General features: G+C 40.5%; 2 protein-coding genes across 3 annotated transcripts in view; one reads left to right on the top strand and one right to left on the bottom strand.

The window, feature by feature from the left end:
• Window positions 1-23,313, top strand: part of DIS3L2 (DIS3 like 3'-5' exoribonuclease 2) — a 287,501-nt gene that overhangs the window by 177,896 nt on the left and 86,292 nt on the right. For both annotated transcript variants that reach the window (XM_075861827.1, XM_075861828.1), the window contains 3 exons: window positions 8,958-9,070; window positions 16,640-16,747; window positions 20,234-20,467. In XM_075861827.1, coding sequence (XP_075717942.1) covers window positions 8,958-9,070; window positions 16,640-16,747; window positions 20,234-20,467 — 455 coding nt within the window. The remainder of the gene's footprint in view (window positions 1-8,957; window positions 9,071-16,639; window positions 16,748-20,233; window positions 20,468-23,313) is intronic.
• Window positions 1-23,313, bottom strand: part of PDE6D (phosphodiesterase 6D) — a 557,644-nt gene that overhangs the window by 486,056 nt on the left and 48,275 nt on the right. The window lies entirely within an intron of this gene.

Raw genomic sequence — 23,313 nt, 5'->3', positions numbered from 1 at the left:
AAAAAAAAAATTACATACTTGCCCTGATCCCGTTGGCGCCGTCCGGTGGAAATGAAGATCTGCTCTCTTCTAAGGAGGTCTGCTCTCTTCTAAGCAGGTCTGCTGGAGCTGAACAACGCAAGCGGTGCTGATTGGCAGGGCAGAATGACTTTCCCCGTCAATCAGCGCCTTTCAAGCACGGAAGCAGTGCGATGACTTAATCGCTCAGCTAGCGTCGTTGAATGGCGCTGATTGGCGGGGAAAGTAATTTTGGCCCGCCAATCAGCGTCATTGCAAGGCGCTGAGTGGTCGGGCACGGAACGTGTCCAGCCATTCAGCGCTAATGCATGTATTTGTACCTGCGCGCTATGGACGCAGGTACAATTACTGCAATAGGGGTGGCTGCTATCGGCGAAACCGGGCATATGGGGGTGTGTCAGCGGGCGGCACTGGTCCCATCAAGCCGCGGGCCTTGTAGCAGCTACTACAGCGTTGAGTTACGCCACCGCTCACAATGCAGTTTTGGTTACATTGATACATGTGATTTATAAAGATCGATACTAAATGGCAAAAAATTTATAAAGGAAATACTCAAACTGTAGACTAGCAAAAAGTGGGGGAAACCTGGGAGTATAACTTCAGTGTCTGACTACATGGGGTTTGTTTTGTAGTCTAACCATGGAAACTGTTTTTCATAAGGGCTGCAAACACAACTTTAGCAATTTTTTTTCATCGATACCATTTGTAAACTTGCCTCCTTTTATTTTGGATGGACTAGAGCAGGGGTCTCAAACATTCGACTCGCGGGTCACATGCGGCCCCTGAGGCTGTCATCTGCAGCGCGCGGGGCACCGTAGCTCCCTCGGGAGAGGAGAGAGCAGGCCAAAGGAGGAGTGCGCCGGTGAATGACGAGGCCCGTGACATCACTCTCCATATATGGACAGTGATGTTAGGGGCTTCCCCAGAGCTGGAGTCCCAGAGCAGAACTTATACTAGCGTGCTGCTCATGGACTCCTGCTCTGAGGAAGCCCCACTGTTCAGAGTTCTGTAACAGTGCCTATACTAGTTCTCTGCTCTGGAGTTGCCCCTCACATCACATTCTGGTCCAGGAGAATCCCCTGATGTCTATGGAGTGTGTGTGTCTGTGTCTGTGTGTGTGTGTGTGTGTGTGTGTGTGTGTCTGTCTACAAAGGGGCTGCCCAATCTTCATATTTTTGTCTACCAAATGCCACCAACTGAGCAGCCAGACTGCATTTGGCGACATTTAAAAAGGAAAACTGGATAGTTAAAATAAGCATGTGGAGTAAATTCACTAATTTCAGGTAAGTTTAAACCTAGCGCTATTATTATAGTAATGTAGTAGTATTGTTATAGTAATGAAATATTATTGTAATGCTGTAGTGGTAGTGTTCTAGTAGTTCAAATAACAAATTGATTAACAATAATTTTATTTTGTATCAAATTTGCATGTCAACTTCACAATTTTTCTATGTGCGGCAGAGTTTGAGACCCCTGGACTAGAACAATAAAAAAAAAATGGATGCCAAGATGTAGGTACCCTTTAAAACCCAATTCCTGAAGTGCGAATTAGGTCATACTTAATAGCTCGGTGACTTTCCATGCACTGTCCGAGTTGAATTGTTAGTACGGTTACTGTGAAATGGAAAACCCTAGGAGCTACAGCTTGACTGGCAAAAGTTAGACCACACAAGTTTTTAAAATGGAACAGCAATGTGCTGAAACGCATAAAATTACTTTGTAGTAAGTGTTGCAACGAAGTGCAGATTCCAAATAGTCCCTGAAAGCAATATCCGCTAAAAGAACTGTTGTGGTACTCCGTGGATTGGGTTCCTTGGCCGCAAGCAGCCACATACACCAAGAAGGATGCCAAGATTTAGCTTAAGTGGCATGAAATGAAGGATGCCGTAAGTGGGAGGCTGTTGCTGGGTCTAGCTAGACCCAGCACAGCCCTATCAGTGAAAATAGGCACTAACAGGGGTGATTTTCCCTGTAACTCGGGCTGCTATGCAAAGGTATAGTGTGAAAATAAAATATTGAAATAAAGTTCCCCAATGGTATTTTTTGATCTTTTGAGGGACAGACCATAGAAATAAAAGCAAAATTGCTAATTTTTTTTTAAAATAAAAACCACATCAAATACCTCCTCCAAAAAAACGCTCCTCCTGCCAATCGTTGTCGTAATGCTCGCTAGCCCTGATCAAATTAGCCTAAAAAAGATATGTAACAGATACAAATTTACGGTGAACATGGGAGATTTTCAAATCTACTTTGAGTTATTATAGTGCAAAATTTATTCCTATAGGTAACAAGTATAAACGACTCAAATTAAACCCCACATGGCTTACACCTTCTGTGAAAGGGGCAATACACGACAAAAAAAGGGCATTTAAAAAATACAAATCTGAGGGTACAGCTGTAGCCTTTGTAAAATATAAAGAGCTTAATAAAATCTGTAAAAATGTAATAAAATTAGCAAAAATACAAAATGAAAGGCAGGTGGCCAAGGATAGTAAAACAAATCCCAAAAAATTCTTCAAGTATATAAATGCTAAAAAGCCAAGGTCTGAACATGTAGGACCCCTAGATAATGGTAATGGGGAGTTGATCACAGGGGATCAAGAGAAGGCAGAGTTACTAAATGGGTTCTTTAGCTCTGTATATACAACAGAAGAAAGAGCAGCTGATGTAGCCGGTGCCAGTGCTGTTAATATATCAGTTGATATACTGAATTGGATGAATGTAGATATGGTCCAAGCTAAATTAAATAAAATAAATGTGCACAAGGCCCCGGGACCAGATGGGTTACACCCTAGAATTCTTAAAGAGCTTAGTTCAGTTATTTCTGTCCCCCTTTTCATAATATTCAGAGAATCTCTAGTGACTGGTATAGTGCCAAGGGACTGGCGCAGCGCAAATGTGGTGCCTATTTTCAAAAAGGGCTCTAGGTCTTCCCCGGGTAATTATAGACCAGTAAGCTAACATCCATCGTGGGGAAAATGTTTGAGGGGCTATTGAGGGACTATATACAGGATTATGTGACGATAAATAGTATTATAAGTGACAGCCAGTACGGTTTTACTAAGGACAGAAGTTGTCAAACTAACCTAATCTGTTTTTATGAAGAGGTGAGCAGAAGTCTAGACAGAGGGGCCGCTGTGGATTTTGTGTTTTTGGACTTTGCAAAGGCATTTGACACTGTCCCCCATAGACGCCTAATGGGTAAATTAAGGACTATAGGTTTAGAAAATATAGTTTGTAATTGGATTGAGAATTGGCTCAAGGACCGTATCCAGAGAGTTGTGGTCAATGATTCCTTCTCTCAATGGTCCCCGGTAATAAGTGGTGTACCCCAGGGTTCAGTGCTGGGACCACTATTATTCAACTTCTTTATTAATGATATAGAAGATGGGATTAATAGCACTATTTCTATTTTTGCAGATGACACCAAGCTATGTAATATAGTTCAGTCTATGGAAGATGTTCATGAATTGCAGGCAGATTTAAACAAACTAAGTGTTTGGGCGTCCACTTGGCAGATGAAGTTTAATGTAGATAAATGTAAAGTTATGCATCTGGGTACCACCAACCTGCATGCATCATATGTCCTAGGGGGAGCTACACTGGCGGATTCACTTGTTGAGAAGGATCTGGGTGTTCTTGTAAATCATAAACTCAATAACCGCATGCAGTGTCAATCAGCTGCTCCAAAGGCCAGCAGGATATTGTGTGTATTAAAAGAGGCATGGACTCACGGGACAGGGATGTAATATTGCCACTTTACAAAGCATTAGTGAGGCCTCATCTAGAATATGCAGTTCAGTTCTGGGCTCCAGTTCATAGAAAGGATGCCCTGGAGTTGGAAAAAATACAAAGAAGAGCAACGAAGCTAATTAGGGGCATGGAGAATTTAAGTTATGAGGAAAGATTGAAAGAATTAAACCTATTTAGCCTTGAAAAAAGACGACTAAGGGGGGACATGATTAACTTATATAAATATATTAATGGCACATACAAAAAATATGGTGAAATCCTGTTCCTTGTAAAACCCCCTCAAAAAACAAGGGGACACTCCCTCCGTCTGGAGAAAAAAAGGTTCAAGCTGCAGAGGCGACAAGGCTTCTTTACTGTGAATCTATGGAATAGCCTACCGCAGGAGCTGGTCACAGCAGGGACAGTAGATGGCTTTAAAAAAGGGTTAGATAATTTCCTAGAACAAAAAAAGTATTAGCTCCTATGTATAGAAATTTTTCCTTCCCTTTTCCCGTCCCTTGGTTGAACTTGATGGACATGTGTCTTTTTTCAGCCGTGCTAACTATGTAACAGTGACGATCACAAATAGTCTATTTTAGGTTAATTCTATATTACTTTTTAGCTCTTTTTTTGGGGGGGTATTAATAAAGCTGTTTTTAAAAAAAAAAAATTTAAACGAAGCCTAAAATTTCTGAGAATCCAAGAATTGTGTGTGTAAATATAAGAAAAACTTGCATTGTTCATAAAAAGTTGCAAAAATTACATTGCTAGCCCTGCAAATAAAAAAGTTACAGCATTTTAACACGTGCTAAAGAATGGTTGAACAGTGTCTGGCCCTGAACCGGTTTTTAACTAAAATGTACGTGGTCTTTATTTCACAAGGAAGGGTTACCTTCTCTAAATATTGCAGCATAATCCTGACCCTTGTACAACAGCCATCAGCTTTTTGCTATATAGGTAGCACTGGTGTAAATGCAAGTAAGTAGGTGCCTCCTGGAAAAATTAATTATTATTTTTTTAAGGTAATCCCATCCTTGATAAAAGTACCCTTGATTCCCTCCACTTTTTTAGGGACATGGAGGCCACTCTGGGATGTTGTAATGCACTTGAGCCAGTCATAAGTCAACTTTTATTTCCGATTCAGCTGTGTTTTTGGAGCCTTAAACCCTTTCGCTGCTAGGAATTAAAAAATAAATGTACAAATAAAACCTGTTGTAAAAGTTTGAAATATTCGTACTAAAGTCCCATACCCTTATATTTTCTGAACGTAGATACGTAGCATAATGCCAAAATGCCACTCGGCGCCTTCATGCGTCAGTGTAATTTTTTGGAAAAAAAATTGCATAAAAAATGTTTGTGGCCAATATTTGACCAAAGTAAAATATTGGATACTTATCTCCTCCTAGAAATGAACGTTTAATATGTGCAGAGTTCATACATTTCACTTATGTCGGTCTACATGAAAAAAAACCAACACGTTTTTAAGGTGGAAATTAAAAAAAAAACAAAACTTGACACGTGTAATACAAGGATTCGATACCTTGTGTGTACCCCCACAATCTATATATTTCCTGAAAGCCATCAACCTGATATTGCTGTTGTCTTAATTTGCTGTTTACAGCCGTGATCACCTTTTTATTTGTGACCGATATAAATTAAAATAAATGGGATCACTATATGTAGTGCACACCCCAAACCGCTAAATTGCTACCAAAATTGTTATAGCACGTCGTGTTTAAAGGGTAACTAAATGTTCAACAAATTTCTGATATGTCATAGTGACATGTCAGAAGTTTTGATTGGTGGGGGTCCGAGCACTGAGACCCCCATCGCTGAAACGAAGCTGCAGAAGTGCTCGTGTGAGTGCTGAGCCGCTTCGTTTCTGGCTGACTTTTTCCAGAAATCGATGTAGTGATTTATGGGCTTGATAGAAAATCTATATACACCACCACATCGGCTTTCCGGAAAAAGCTGAACAGAAACTAAGCAGCTCAGCGCTCACACAAGATTTGATTTAGCGATTGGTGGGTGTCTCAGTGCTCTCACTATGACATGTCAGAAGTTTGAACATTTAGTTACCTTTTAATAATTATTAATTTATATGCATTTATAAGCAACTATTGCACAAAAATTCAAATTTGTGAATAAAATGCATACACAAGCAGGCCTCTTATGGAAAAAAAATTTACTCTGCAAAAAACGAAGATGTGGCGATTTCATACATCCCATACTTGCCTTTGTTCACTGTTGCCTTTTGTTATAAAAAAAAAACAACAAAACTGCAAAACCAGAGGAATGCACCAAGCAAATTTTGCATGCAAATTAAATAGATTACAGATGTATATAGTTTCCCATCGCCTACATGAACTTTAACCAATAATCGCACATCCCTAAACCTAATTAGATGCATTAACTAATACAAATGTTTTTTTTCTGTTTGGAACTAGTAGTAATCGATAGTATTTGGTGACAGAGGGTGAAAATTTATTTTCTGATTGAGGGAATTTCTATCAGACATTCTTTTCTAGTGATCGATATGGCTATGACTGTATAGTTCAAATACGCTCTGATTGATAAAGGGGAGTGATAACATGTTGGTTCATGTTATCCCTGGCCCAACGGTTATCCAAAGTCATACAGGAGGAGGATCCCAGATCCTTCTCCTCTCCCTACACACTGTCAACACCTTTTTCCACTGGGCCTCCTCTGCATCTTTACACAGGCTTAAGTGGGCACTGCACATCTAATCCGCTCCACTTTAGTCTGCTCTAGCTCTTGGACTAAGATTGCTGGTCTAGACACTATCTAGCTTGAGTAGTTTCGGATACATCCTTGGCTACTGAAGTGCTTCGTTGCCCGGATGTAGGAGTTATGTTCCAAGTAGGGAAAATGTTAATAAAGGTTATGATGTAATTATAGATTATTATTATTCTGCAGTAAAAGTCATACCTTCCATGATTTAAGTGGTATGTCCTTGTCTTTTAAAGGATTAAACTTAGTCAATTCATCTACTGCCTGTGCAACAGACTTTACATTCTGAATCATGGGTGTCCTGTTTCGGCTAGCCTCCACTATGAGCGACTAATAAGATATTTAAAGGTTTGGGAGGAAATTGCACTGCAAAGACGAAATCTTCCAACATGTACATTTTCCAGTGGTGGCATTCCCAATACACTGCCATATTCTGTTGTGAATGGATAACTTTAATCACCCCGCAGTTTTGGCCTGGAATGTGTTCTTAACTATATTGATATATACTTTGTTAGCGCAATCCCCTGTATTTATCGGACCGGCACATTATCTTAGTGGTAACTACTAAGCTTTTTATTTTACATTAGATCCAATGTGTGGGATCCAGTTTCACTGCAACAGAGTGCTATAAATCCTTGATATCGCTGATCATTGTGGAAACTTTCTGTTTTTTCTTTTCTTTGCAAAAATAGTTCATCTTAAACATAGAAACAAAAGTTGTTTCCTCTTCTTTTTTCATTAAATTTCAGGCGTTGCCGTCCCGTCCTTAGTTCTAACCGCTTACATTATGTAAATATATGTAGCCAAATATTTACTTGGGGCTTCCATTAAAGGCCCAGGGATCTCAAGGGGTCTTCTGAAGGCTCCCCACCGTGGGGGATATCCTGAACTTTCTTACAATTTGTTTTGATTGGCTGCCTGCTCCTGTTATCTCATGTCATGAGATCGTTCTCAGTTTTTCGGTTGTATAACCCAGCTTTTAAAGTTCAGGCGGATAACACCGGGCTTATTAAATTAGGTTTCTGAGTAATGCTGACACAAGCTAAGCAGTTCAGTGCTGCAGGGAGACATGCACCTCATGTAGCAAGTAAGAGGTTAGAAGGGCAGACGTCAAATGCAAAAATGTAATATAGATTTATAGTTTGTTTTTTTATTGATTATTCCTGTAAATGATAAGGTATGATTGTCAGCTGCTTCTGACTATGCAACATTTGTTATCTTCCAGTTGAATAGATTTGACAATATTATGCGTAAATATTTCTGTTTTCCTCTGTTATACACCATTGGTTTTCCAGTCCCCTGTGGCTGTCCAGATTTGCTGAGGGGAATGGTATCATTTGCTGTCTTACAGTTCAGGCATTCAATATTTTAGTTTAAACTTTCTCTCGTATTGTACAATAGTGTGATTCAAATGGACCCACGTAACTCCCTTAATATAGACAAAAGAGAATATATTCTGGTGTATTCTATCTTGATTTTACTGAAATGTGTCCACTCTCATTAAAGGGGTTTTCCAGTCCCTAAAAACTGATGGCCTATCCTCAGGATAAGTCATCAATAGCTGATCGGTTGAGGTGCGACTCCTGGACCCCCGCCGATCAGATCTTTTGAAGGGGGTGCAGCGCTCATATGAGCACTGCTTTCCCTTCATTTCTACTTGCTCCCTGTGAATCCTCGACACAGATATAGCAGCGATTCACAGTGTTGCAGCCTTCTCCCAGTCAATTCAATGGGAGAAGGCTGCAATACTGTGAATTGCCGCTACATCAATGAGTAAAGGGAAAGCAGCGCTCATACGAGCTTTGAGGCCCCTTCAAAACAGCTGATCGCCGGGAGTCCCGGGACTCGGACCCCGACCAATTTAACTATTGATGGCCTATCCTGAGGATAGGCCAGCAATTTTTAGGGACTGGAAAACCCTTTTAAGGATACCCACACACGTCGCGAATTTCACCCGTTTTACATTTGATAAGGGTGAAATCCGCAGTGAACATTCGCAACAGAATGAGCAGACTGCAGACTTTATAATCTGCAGCACGCTCTGAATTCCGTGCTGAAAATGTTCAGCAGCATGTGGATGAGATTTGTTCAAATCTCATCCACATGACTGGGGCTGTAATCCACTGCAGATTTTCTAAGTGCAAATCCGCAGCATTTTTGTCCCGCGTGCGGTGGCCCAAAGGCCTTGTTTTTCCATAAGTGAAATTTTCTCTTTCTTGCCTTTTTAAAGTGAATGTATTAAATTGCATTACATTTTTTTATTTTTTTTGTCTAAGCTACAATTACGTCCCGATTGATTTCTTAACTCTTGTTAGAGGTCGAAGCTCTTATTTTTTCTGATAAAGCGCTCCCGTGTCCTGTGCATGGACTGTTTTAAAATATAACATTCTAGCTGCAGCTGCCACTATATAATGCTTACTGTATGCTGTTCTACATTGATCTTTTTTTTTTTGCAGGAAACTTTGAAGTTGGCGTTCATATAGCAGATGTGAGCTATTTTGTTGAAGAAGGGAGCGCCCTAGATTTGATGGCAAGTGAAAGAGCCACCAGTGTGTACCTTGTACAGAAGGTATGGATATTGTGTTGTCAATCTATAGAGATGTAAAACCACCTAACTATGTAAAGGGAATTTCATTCTAGATCCTGCGTGCGTGTGTGTGTGTATGTGTGAGTGTGTGTATGTATGTGTATATATGTGTGTGTGTGTGTGTGTGTGTGTGTGTATGTGTATATATATATATATATATATATATATATATATATATACATACTGTGTGTGTGTGTGTGTGTGTGTGTGTATATATATCTGCATGCATACTAGTGATAGATCGATGTTAATTTTATCAGTTTTTGCTTCCATTCTTTTATTTTTGACCAGTGTTTTAATTATTTTTTTTCAAGGCAGGGTACCACTGAGATACATCGTGGCCTGCAATCCTATGGTTTTTACCAAAAGCTCCAATGTTTACATATAACATAATCGCAAGTAACCTAGAAATAGTCCCTAAAAAATTCTGAGATGTGGTAATTCTAAAGTTTTAACATGCTAATAAAGCCCTAGCATTAAATGTAAAAGTAACTGATTCCTATTGATTAAGATGTAGTCTGAAATTACAGGGTATTTTTGCATAAAAGCGATCATTATGTCGAGTTTCATGGCTGCAGTTGGCTAATAGATTGCAGACATAACATTCGTACTTACCTACAGTTCTACTGAACCGATCATCTTAGGGCTCTGGCGGGTTTCAGATGTTGCTGATAATACATTTGGTTGCATAATACACTTCTTCACTTTTAATAAACCCATGTAAGGACTTAAAGAAGGTACAGAAGTTTAAAATACTGTTGAAAATAAAAATATATCTCTCTGATGTGCATTTTGTTGGGTTGTCCGTGATGTTTTCATTTAGTGCAGAATAGAGCATAGCATGAACTAAAGTTGCATAGAAACATTGGTAAGATAAAGGGGCTTTCAATGTACCTTTTCTGTGTTTGAACTTCGAACACCACAGGCAAACAAGGCCTGAGCGTGAGGTGAATGACTTTTTGGTGGTCTTCAAATCATTGGGCAATGCAGTACCCCTCAGTCATGGACTCCAGTTACCAGTTTTGCCCAGAGTGTTCCTTTTAAGTCGGTCATATACAGTTGTACTGTTCATGTCTTTTTATTGAGTAAACATCTACAGTGCAGGAAGAAAGTGAACCTCTTTGTCAATGACTTCTTCAGGAGATAATTAGCAAAAGTTGTTTCACCGAAGTAGAACAGATTGGAAGTGTGGGTTTCACAGGTGCTTTGCCTATTAAATAAATGCATGCCATTTATCAGAAACCCAATAATTAAACAGTCCCTGTCTGTGTGGGATGGTGTGAAATACTCTTACGGTCTCATCTCCTCTACTACCCGGAGTTCCGCTGCTGCGAAACCCACTTTTCCTCTTGGGCTGTGGCCTTTAGGTGTCTTTTAGGGCTTGGCGTTTGGCAGGTCTTAGATCTTCTAGATGCTTTCTTTCAGTGAGGGGAGTAAAGGCCTTTCCTGTCGAAATACATCAGCTGTACTCTAAAGATTCCCCTTTCCTTAGCTTTTTTCAATCAAATATGTAGGAACAACTCACACTCTACCGGTATTTTCTCTCTACACTATATTAAAACCTTACCTGCGAAACCGCTTCATCATTAATACCATACATGCAACGCTGGGAGGCAGATTTGGGCTACAGCTCTACTGCTGAACAATGGCCACGGATATGGGCTTCTGCCTCCAAATCCCTCCTGAATACCCTCTTAATCGAAACCACTACAAAGTTTTAATTCTTTGGTACCTAACTTTCTCCCGGGCAGTAACCTGGCTCCCGTATCTTTTTAATTTTTTTGTTATTTTTTTTTTTAGGGCTGTCAAACCCTGGGTGACATGCTCCACACCTGGGGGAACTGCCCAAAATGTCTTGCCTCTGCATATGTACCTATGCCCTTATTCTCATTTTTACTGGAGTAGCCCTGCAAAACAAACATAGGCTCAACATCCTTAAAGAGGATCTGTCACTAGTTTAGTAATGCCCAATCTCCTAGCTAATCTAATAGGTGCTGTCACACTGATAATGCCCGTGAAAATTGTGTCCCAAAAAGTTTATTTTTTAAAAATTTGAGCTTTTTTCTAAATATCAAGTGAGGTTTTACTAGACAAGTGGGTGCCACCACCAGCGATTCTCCTGAGGTGGAGCTACCTCACAGCCTCTGACGCTATCCTATCAACATGAAGCTGCTTCAAACAGCGTGAGAGACTGAGGCTGGGGGGAAGGGGGATCACTTCAATTAGCCATATCTCTGGCTGTGGACCACCTAGAACAGTGGCTGTATCTACTATATAATCACGCTGTGTTGCTGGGCTGGGAAGAGGAGAACTGTATGAGGCTGACTGGACAGCATCATACAGAAAACATTACCCCGCCCAAAGTATAGCCAAATTAACAGATTTTGAAAAATGCACGTAACGTTGCAAATAATAAACTTAAAAAAAATTACACTGTAGTTATCAGCATCATAGCGCCTATTAGATTAGTTAGGAGATAGGGCATTAATATACTAGTGACAGATCCTCTTTCAACCTACCCAAGACCGTCTCTTTTGTCATCCTGGCCACAAAGCAGACTTTAACATCTGCTTGAAAAAAACAAAACTGGACTCTGAAGTCGAATGTCTCCTTTCATGGTATATGACGAACCCCAAATTTGACCACTATTCTCCAGGAGAGATTTAGGTAAATCTGGACCTCTTGAAGTTCAATTGACGCCACAAGCAACGGCCTTACTATCCCTTTGATGGCCTTATACTAGCTTCAGCAGGGTGCCTTATATCTTCTGCTCCATTAATTTTAAAACTTTACGGGCCTGCCAAACTCCCCTTCCTCAGGATACAGTTACCACCGTTTTTAAAGATACAGCCAGGTTTATGTGCTATAAGTATTTGTCTGCATCTTCGTATCCTGGTAGATGCCATCCAATATTGTTAAGGGCCTTTTACACCTGCCGATATTCGGCCGGTGCAGCGATCGTTGATCGGCGCTCGTTGATCGGCGCTCGTTTGCTCCTATCACATGGAGCTATGTATGGGGATGAGTGGTTGTTACTCCGATGGCTCGTCCCAATACATTATTATGTCGGCAGCGCGTCTCCCTGTTTACACAGGAAGATGTGCTGCCGACAACTTTAATATTTAACTTTTTTTAAAACTATACGATCGGCAGATGATAGAGCTTTTGCTCGTTCATCTGCTGATCGCTGCCCTTTTTACACAGGGCAATTATCAGCAACGAGCGTTCTATAAACGCTTGTCTGCCCAATAATAGCCCAGTGTAAAAGGGCCTTTACCCTCATGTTTGTTTTTATCTCTTCATTGAGTAGCCTATTACTGTTTACTTAGGTTTGAAGTTTACTTAGGTTTTTAACTCTTATTACATTAAAAACAAAAATTGTACAAAAACATCAGTCCATGGTTATACAAATTGTCTAAAAAAAGGAGAGAATTCAGGACTCTTGCTGCTCATCCCAGGAGTGGGAGTTCTGTTAAGATCTCTCCATGAGCTTAACGTGCAATCCTAAAAAGAGCTGAGAGAACCCAAGGGTAACCGCAATAAACTACTGAAGACTCTACTGCAAAAACCTCTATTCATGTGTCCACTATTAGAAAACACTGAGTATTGGTGTTTGTGGAAGGGCAACATGAAGAAAGCGGCTGCTGTCCAAAAAAAACCATTGCGCCCTGTCTCCAATTTACCTGAGATGTTTGCTGAAAATTTTCTTTGGACAGATGAGACAAAAAATGTAACTTTTAGCACAAACGCACAATGCTTTGTTTGAGATAAACAGCCCATGCACACCAACAACAAAACCTCACCGCAACTGTGAAGCATGGTGGAGGGAGCATTATGGTTTAGGGCTGCTTTGACGGAACAGCGAATTCAAAAGTGTATCAAAACATTTTACAGGAGAATGAAAGGGCAGCAGTCCATGACCTCAGGTTTAAGAGATGTTGGGTGATGCAACAAGACTATGACCCAAAGCACACAAGTAAATCAACTAAGGAATGGTCGAAAATTTTGTGTTTTGGAATGGCCAAGTCAGAGTACTGACCTTAACCCTATCTAGATGTTGTGGCATGACCTAAAGTGGACTGTGGACGCGAGACATCCCAGAAATATCGATCAACTGAAACCCATTTGCAGAGAGAAATGGTCCAAAATTCCTCCTCCAAGGTTGTGTAAAACTTATTTGCCGCTAAAGGCAAAATTGTTTGGTGGAGGGGATTACTGCTAATGGAGGATCTGCAGGTTATTAAATTATTCTCTCTGCACTGAATGTCCTCAATAAGCCATGAACAGTACAACTGTTTGTGGTTTTGTCTGTTTAGTTAGATTGCATTGGTCTATAATTAGGACTTCGATAACAATCAGACAACATTTTATTAGCAATCAATGTAGAAATCGGGGAATTCTCGCAACTGCATTTAGTTTTGTTGGGAATGATATCACATCTCACGGAGGTCAGCAGTTTCTTTGTCTTACCTAGAATGGTTCATGACTCCTAACAAACCTTAAGGTAAATGATGATATTTTGCCATATATTTGAAATGGTTGGCTTGTTCCACACACAGATTGCCAATGTTTTCAAATCAGCTTTGCCCTACTCTTGAATATTTTTTTTTTTTTAATGATATTTAACAGCCATGTTATGAAATGAACAATGGCTAAGTTTATACAAGCCGAATGTCCGTATCATGGACATTTACCTGGGGGGATCGCGTCAGATGTGATTGGCCAGGAATGTTGTGTTAGCTGTTCAGAATGAGAAAAAAATTAGTGCTACTTCCGTTGTCCTGCTCCGTCATAGAAGAACAACGAAAATACTGGAAACAGCGAATCTGTTGCACCACTAATCAATTTCTAGTGTGGTGTCTGACGTTTTTGACTGGACCTGCGATGGAGGCAGCTAATGGAGCCACAGATGTGAACAGAGCCTTATATTCAGTTGTTTCTTAAGATGCAGTGTCTTAGGCCTTATTCACACGAACGTGTGTCAAATCACGTTTTTTTACGGCTGATTTGCATCCATGCGGCACCTGTTTTCACAGATCCCTCATAGATTGGAGTGTATTAAGGAATCCATGAAAACGGGCAAAAATAGAACAGGTCTTATTTTTTTTTTATGGGCTGATCACACGGTCTGTTAAAAAAACAGCCGCGTGAATAGCCCTGTAGAAATATAGATTTTTTTTTTTCTTGTTTTTGTTTTTATGCAACTGCGTGACTGCCGTTAAGAAAAAAAATAAAAATGATAGAAATAAATTTAAAAAAAAAGTTTGACTGTTCGTGTGAAAAAGGCCTTATACAAACATTTCACTTGTATTTGGTTAACAAACATGAGCCAACACTTGTATTATTAACACAGTATTTTATTTTCCATCACCAGCTGCCAATTTCATAGGTCCTTGACAAAATACTGGAGGACTAATACAATTGCTGAACCACTTTAGTGTAGATCGGCCCCTAATAGTGGCCATAGATGATTAAAAAATGAACCCAAAAATGTTCTTCATCACTTGTCTCTGGTACATGTATGTGGTTAGCTCACAGACTGATCTATTTTTGATTGTGGAAAGGCTTCCACTGTGGACTGGATAGCAGGATTACTCAAACTCTGAGGGCTTGGTATTGTTCCATAGCATTGAGTACGCTTGATAGGGTAATTCACTACCTGTAAAAGATACATTATCTGGTTTCAATTTTACTGTAATCCTTAGCACACCCAGGAGCCTTTCATTAAGTGTTGGCTCATCTCATTTCCTATGTACACTTAGTGTAAAGGTGCACGTCCTCTGTCGGAGCATGTGCTGCATTACCTAATACTGTAATTCTGAGAATAGTCACGACTGCCTAAAGTCACAATTTCAACATTTCAGAAACTTTTAAAGGTTGAAATCTTGTAAACGCAATCACAATTTTCAGTAGAATTTATAGCCTTTATGTATACTGTACAATGGTTTTGGCCAGTAACTGGCTCTTTATAAATATAGCGAAGGGTGTCTTTGTGAAGTTAGAATGTGATAGAGGCTGAACGGTAATTTTATTTTTAAAGCATAGCTCATTCAGTAGCTCAGTGGTTGAAAACAAGGGAAAACACAAATCTATTGCCCCCTGATGAATAATTTTTTTTTTTTTAAAAGTAATACTTTGTGTGTGATTTCCGAAGAATAATGCAAGCATGAATGTGTATTGTCAGGCATGATTGGCGAATGTTTAGGATAAATTCCCCCCCCCCCCCCACAATAGAGTGATTCAGCACAATGATGTGTCAACTTTGAGACTGAAGAAGGAAAGGACAAAGAGCCTGTTCTGTGGGTGTGCTTGTCGAATTGCATTTTTAGGGCTAAGTAAAAGTTGTAGCATCCACCAGGGAATGTCTTTAAAAAAAAAATGTTGAATTGCTTGCAATCGGGCATTTGTGCTATGAGAAGTATTTATGCACACATATACTAAAATGTGGCTGCAACTCGTGCCTTGTGAGCTCTTTGTATATACCGGTAGTTTGATTTTTATTTCTTGATTTTGTTGGCAGACCATATTTAAGCCATATTTGTAGTTTCTTATTTTTAAAGAGGCTCTGTAACCAGATTCTCAAATTCCTATCTCCTATTGCATGTGATCGGCGCTGCAATGTAGATAACAGTAACGTTTTTGTTTTGTTTTTAAAAACGTTCATTTTTGGCCAAAAATGATGAGCTATTTTATATATATGCAAATGAGCTTTGAAATGGATAACTGGGCGTGTTTTTTTTCGTATGTCCAACTGGGCGTGTATTGTGTTTTTTAACTGGGCGTGTTTACGTGTATGACGCTGACCAATCAGTGACCAGTCAGCGTCATACACTCCTCTCCATTCATTTACACATTTACACAGCACATAGTGTTCTTACTAGAACGATGTGCAGCCACATACACAAGTGTCCTGATAATGAATACACATGACCTCCAGCCTGGACGTCATGTGTATTCAGAATCCTGACACTTCTGAATCTTTTCTGTGAGATTTCCAGCAAGGGAAACAAAATCTCGTTTACCTCGTAATCTCGCGAGATTACGCGTGGCTTGCTGTAATCTCACAGAAAAGATTAAGAAGTGTCAGGATTGTGAATACACATGATGTCCAGGCTGGATTTCATGTGTATTCATTATCAGGACACTTGTGTATGTGGCTGCACATCGTTCTAGTAAGAACACTATGTGCTGTGTAAATGAATGGAGAGGAGTGTATGATGCGGACTGGTCACTGATTGGTCAGCGTCATACACGTAAACATGCCCAGTTAAAAACACAATACACGCCCAGTTGGACATACGAAAAAAAACACGCCCAGTTGTCCATTTCAAAGCTCATTTGCATATATATAAAATAGCTCATAACTTGGCCAAAAGTATACGTTTAAAAAAACAACACCACGTTACTGTTATCTACATTGCAGCGCTGATCACATCCAATAGGCGATAGGGATTTGAGAATCTGGTGACAGAGCCTCTTTAAGTTGAGCCAAAATGACAACTGTTCTCATATCATTGTACTACTGTATTTCTACCTTTTATTATTTTGAAGGTCGTCCCTATGTTGCCCAGATTACTTTGTGAAGAACTTTGCAGCCTAAACCCAATGTCAGACAGACTGACGTTTTCTGTCATATGGAAAATCACCCCTCAGGGAAAAGTAAGTGTTAATTCTTAAATTTGTTTATAAACATTATAAAAACATACAAAAATAATGTGGAGTGTAAAGGCCTTTTTACACCGGACGACACTCTGCCGGTGCAGCGAGCGCCGATCAACGAGACAGCCCGTTGATCGGCGCTCAGTTGCTCCTGTCACATGGAGCTATGGATAAGGACGAGCGGTTGTTACGCCGATTGCTCGTCTCCATACATTTTTATTATGTTGGCAGCGTGTCTCCCTGTTTACACAGGGAGATGTGCTGCCGACAACGATAATATTTTACTTTTTTAAAACGATACGACCAGCAGATGATCAAGCTTTTACTTGTTCATCTGCTGATGGCTGCCCTTTTTACACAGGGCAATTGTCAGCAATGAGTGTTATATGAACGCTTGTCTGCCCGATAATCGCCCAGTGTAAAACCCCCTTAAGACTAGCTCACCTTGAATGGATTTAGTTGAATTACGGACATGATGTTGATCTAGTTGGAAGGATTTTTCTGATTAAGTGTCCGTGTAAACAGCATAGGCACCCCTTCAGTGCTGGTTTAAAGAATGGCAGGGGCCCCATCCCAACTTCACCTTCCCCCAGTAGCAACAAAGTATAGGAGAGGTGACCGTGAATTTACATGCAAGAAGTTATGAAGCCAGCTGAGCCCTTAAAGAGGCTCTGTCACCACATTATAACTGCCCTATCTCCTATATAAGGAGATGGGCGCTATAATGTAGGTGACAGTAATGCTTTTTATTTCGAAAAACGATCTATTTTAAACCACTTTATTAGCAATTTTTAGCTTTATGCAAATGAGTTTCTTAATGCCCAAGTGGGCGTGTTTTACTTTAGACCAAGTGGGCGTTGTACAGAGGAGTGTATGACGCTGACCAATCATCGGCATGCACTTCTCTCCATTCATTTACACTGCACTAGCGATATAGTTATATCGCTATGTGCAGCTACATACACAAACCCTAACATTACTGTAGTGTCCTGATAATGAATATACATCACTACCAGCCTGGACGTGATGTTTATTCAGAATCCTGACACTTCTGAATCTTTTCTGTGAGATTCCAGCAAGGCAAGCGTAATCTCGTTTGAAATGACAGGTTACATCGTAATCTCGCAAGAATATGCTTGCCTTTCTGGAATGTTCACAGAGACGCTACAGACATGTCAGGATTCTGAATAAACATCACGTCCAGGCTGGTAGTGATGTATATTCAGTATCCGGACACTGCACTAATGTTAGTGTTTGTGTATGTGGCTGCACATAGCGATATAACTATATCGCTAGTGCAGTGTAAATGGATGGAGAGAAGTGCATGACGCTGATTGGTCAGCGTCATACACTCCTCTGTACAACGCCTACTTGGTCTAACGTAAAAACATGCCCACTTGGGCATTAAGAAACTCATTAGCATAGAGCTAAAAATCACTCATAAAGTGGTTGAAAATAACTTGTTTTTCGAAATAAAAAGCATTACTGTCACCTACATTACAGCGCCGATCTCCTTATATAGGAGATAGGGCACTTATAATGTGGTGACAGTCTCTTTAAAGAGGCTCTGTCACCACATTATAAGTGGCCTATCTCCTATATAAGGAGATCGGCGCTGTATTGTAGATTACAGCAGTGTTTTTTATTTAGAAAAACAATCTTTTTTGACAGTTATGACCTATTTTAGCTTTATGCTAATGGATTTCTTAATGGACAACTGGGCGCGTTTTACTATATGACCAAGTGGGCGTTAGAGAGAAGTGCATCACACTGACCAATGAGCGTCATACACTTCTCTCCATTCATTTACACTTCACATAGTAATCTTACTGGATCACTATGTGGAGCCACATACACACACTAAACTCTCAGGACACTTGAGTAACGTTAATGACATCACTACCAAGCAGGATGTGAGGTTATTCAGAATCCTGACACTTCGGTAACGTTTGTGTGAGATTTACAGCAAGGCAAGCGTAATCTCACGACATTACACTGTAAACTGCCTTTTAAAACCAGATTACGCTTGCCTTGCTGTAAATCTCACACAAACGTTACCGAAGTGTCAGGATTATGAATAGACATCACGTCCTGGCTGGTAGTGATGTCTATTAACTCTCAGGACACTTGAGTAACGTTAATGTGTGTTTGTGGCTGCACATAGTGATCTAGTAAGATTAGTATGTGCTATGTAAATGAATGGAGAGAAGTGTATGATGCTGATTGGTCAGCGTCATGCACTTCTCTCTAACGCCCACTTGGTCAAAAAGTAAAACACGCCCAGTTGTCCATTAAGAAAGTCCTTAGCATAAAGCTAATATAGGTCATAACTCCGTAAAAAAATGATCGTTTTTCTAAATAAAAAACACTGCTGTAATCTGCATTACAGTGCCGATCATATTATGTAGAAGATAGGCCACTTATAATGTGGTGACAGAGCCTCTTTAATGCCCATTTGCACGATCATTGGCTCCTGCAAACCGTTCAGCAGTGAGCCGACAAATGAGCAAACACTCATTCTTCGGCTGATCGACCAAGTTATGCATCTATAAAAATGGTCGGTTGTCGGCAGCACATGTCCTTGTGTAAACGGGTTGTGCTCGCGACAAGATGCAAATGTACGGGGACAAATGATCCTCCTGATCATTGCTCTGTTTAAATGGAGCAAACGAGTGCCTATCGATATGCTGTATTGTCGATTTGGTGTTACTGTAGTTGGCCTTTGGACTTCAAAAGAGAGCCACACACATGAGTGGCCAACTCGCTATCTGCATTGCTGTCCGGTAACCCTGCAGGACTGAATCAGGGTGGAGGACCCCAGGGAACGTGCCCTCTCTCTAATCTGTCCCTAACTCCATATGCTGCTGTATGGTGTCTCTGTGGGGCACTGTATTTTCCTCTAGAATATCTCCTTTAAAACTATTAAAATGTGGTTGGTTATCAGCTTCTGTTTTATTAGGATTCAATCAATATGTAAGAAAAAAACAAACACTTTATGGTGTAGAAAAAGGCGTAGCTTCAAATACAAATGATCGAGATACAAATAATGGTAGGGCCAATACTGCAGTATAGTCAAGACAAAGATACCCACACACATATACAATTATAGATCATAATATCCACCCCCCTTTGGGCAATAATAGAATTGTTACAGATGAGCTAGGTGTACAGTCTGATATTTGACTAATGAGTCTTGTATTGCTATAACTTACAAATTGTATTCCCTTATATTCTATCAATCTAAATAGTGTTGCGCTTATGGTTTTTCAGATTTTAGTATTATTTTGCTAAAAAGACCCTCAATGTCAAAAATAGAAATAATACAAAAATACTATATCAGAGAAGGGTGGTCTGTTTTAGAAGTATAATTTTTTTCTAATTTCTTACGTTTTCACTTTATCACCTTACCTGACTTTGTGATCTGTACATAATAATTTGTAATGGTTGCTCTTAATAGCAAATTATTATTTTTTTGTCACTCATTAGATCCTTGAAGAGTGGTTTGGCCGAAGTGTTATCTGCTCCTGTGTGAAGCTGAGCTATGACCATGCACAAAGCATGATTGAGAGCCCAGACAAATTGCTTGCCGTGAGGGAGCTGCCCCCCATGTCCCCTGATTATACCGTTGAAGAGATTCAGCAGGCAGTACTCAACCTGCATCTTATTTCACAAAATTTACGAAGACAACGATTCAAAGATGGTGCTTTAAGACTGGACCAGGTGAAAATAATAAATTTTTTTCACAAATTATTTTTCAAATTATATTTCCATGTTTAATGCTTACATTTTTAGTTAATTTAAAAGAAAAATGTGTGTATGCACTTACACACACACACACTTACACACACACTTACACACACACTTACACACACACTTGCGCACACTCTTGCGCGCGCGCACACTCTTGTGCGCGCACACTTCTGCAAGTTCCGTCATTCTGTGCTCGGGAATGACATCACCACAGACTCTGATTTCGAGAGTAGTGTTTTTTATACCCCAGATGTATTTTCATTATAATAACATAGTAACTGTGTGTGTGTGTGTGTGTGTGTATATATCTCAATGGTGATGGAAACTTTGCTAATGGTTTTCATTTGTCACCGTTATAAAAGGGTTCCGTCGTTTTGACGGAATCAATAGCGCAGTCGACTGCGCTATTGATTCCGTCAAAGCAACTGAACCCTTTCACAATGGTGACAAATGAAACCCAGGCCATACTTTTATTAAATGTCAAGAGGGCATTATTACTTTGTAGAGGGCACAACGATGAGCTTTATTACAATGAGGGGGCATAAAAGGGGTCATTATTGCTGTGTGGTATTTGGGTGCACTTTGCAACACAGCCGGGACAGTAATTCGTCAAATGGGGTAGCAACAGACACAATTTGGGGTATCAGCAGGATGGGTGAGCTTGTGTAGTTTGGGAAAAGGTAGGGGAGGATGCTGGAAAAGCGAGGCGTCAAAAATGTCTTGGCAACAAATTCTGCAGACAAGTCGTGGCTGGAAGAAGTCTTCATGGTGGAAAAGTGAATGACTTCAATCTGAGAAGACGTCACCTGTGAGTCACTGGATATCCTATGCTGTATTCTGGTATGCGAAGTGTCTGTGTCGCACTGGTATCTACCACTCTGTGGTCACTGTATGGTGGTAATATTGGTGTTTTGTACAGTATTTTTTATACAGTAACAATATGGTTGAATTATTGTAGCAAGGTTCGGATAGCACTGGGTTAAAGCGTGGGTGCATAACTAGGGTCCCAACCCGATCCAATGGAGAAAAAGCACTATGCACACAAAAGTGGAAATTCTTTTGCAGATAAATAATTTATTATATTTATAGCCAATGACGGTGCAGTGCGACGTTTCGGTCAATACCATGACCTTCCTCAGGCACTTAGTCAATGTATGATTCTGTATGGATGGCGCATTCGAATGGCGGCTGACCGCTGTTGTTCAGTGCTGAGCGCCGGTCAGCAGCGCCATATGAATTCGCCATCCATACAGGATCCTACATTGACTAAGTGCCTGAGGAAGGTCATGGTATTGACCGAAATGTCGCACTGTCATTGGCTATAAATATAATTATTTATCTGCAAAAGAATTTCTACTTTGGTGTGCATAGCGCTTTTTCTTCAGTATGGTTGAATTAGTCACTGTGGTTGGTGATATGTGGTCATGATGTGGCGGTATTATTTGAGCCTTGCTCAGTCGTATTATTGGTAATATTTTTTTCTTTTTTTTTAAGTGTGTTTTGCACAAAAAAGTAAAATATTGAATATATGGTGGTAATATATTTTCCTGGTTTAGCAGAATTTTTTTTATAGCGATCTGCAGGGTTTACTTTTTTTTCTTTTAGAGGGGGGCTCATGTCTTGAGGCTTGTGGCCCTGATCTTTTAAGACCCTAGCAACGTTTCTGTTTATAACTATTACAGCCATTCTCTACAGGGTATCCGCCACGTGACCACATCCAGACACTTAAGAGGTATCAAGATTATAAGTGTCAGATATGCCTGCAAGAGAGGAAGTGCAGAACCCTTCAGAAGTATCAACAACCAGAATTGGCATTAGCAGTATGTGGCAGCTTTAATATACAGATAACAACCTGCTGCTGCAATGCAGGGATAGAATATAACTACAATCCTGGCAAATTAACCCATTTGATGCTGCGGTCAATATTGACTGCGGCATCTAGGTGATTTTACAGAGTTGGTGGGCCCTGACTGTGATTGACAGCCCCCACTCTACAGCAACAATATGGATCGAAGAAAACTCAGACCGCGGCCGTAATCATTCCATTTTTAGAGTTCGCCCCTGACGTCACTGTCCATATATGGACCGACATCAGGCACTCCTTCTAGGAGCGGAATTCCCGGCCAGAAGGATTCCGCAACTACAGGAAGGGGCATGATTTAGAAGCAGGGGTGGCGCTATCTTCAGGTGGAGTGGCACTATCTACATGGGCACTGTGGCATATGGGCACTACCTGCAGGGGACCCTAGCCACTCTGTGTGGCACTATGTGAACACTATCTACAGTGGTAACTGTGGCACTATGTGGACACCGGAAATACCTACAGTGGGCAATGTGGCACTATCTGCAGTGGTATTGCGTCCCTATCTACTTGGGCTCTGTGGTGTTTTCAGATGGCCTGGACGAAAGAACCCTAACTAATTAAATTCATCCATTTTTTTTTTTAACATCCATGAAAAACGGATGGCAAATGGCGGTTAAAATCGGTCGGACGGCAGGAAAATGTATTTTGAGACACTGATGCAAAACAGCCATTAAAAACTAAGGGTATGTGCACACACACTAATTACGTCCGTAATTGACAGACATATTTCGGCCGCAAGTAGTGGACCGAACTCAGTGCAGGGAGCCGGGCTCCTAGGATCATAGTTATATACGATGCTAGGAGTCCCTGCCTCTCCGTGGAACTACTGTCCCGTACTGAAAACATGATTACAGTACGGGACAGTTGTCCTGCAGCGAGGCAGGGACTCCTAGCATCGTACATAAGTATGATGCTAGGAGCCCGGCTCAATGCACTGTGTTCGGTCTGGGAC

The sequence above is a fragment of the Rhinoderma darwinii genome, chromosome 4, assembly GCF_050947455.1.
Source record: "Rhinoderma darwinii isolate aRhiDar2 chromosome 4, aRhiDar2.hap1, whole genome shotgun sequence".
NCBI lineage: Eukaryota > Metazoa > Chordata > Amphibia > Anura > Rhinodermatidae > Rhinoderma > Rhinoderma darwinii.
Note: the sequence above shows the minus strand (reverse complement) of the source record. Positions and strands in the feature narration are given on the sequence as shown.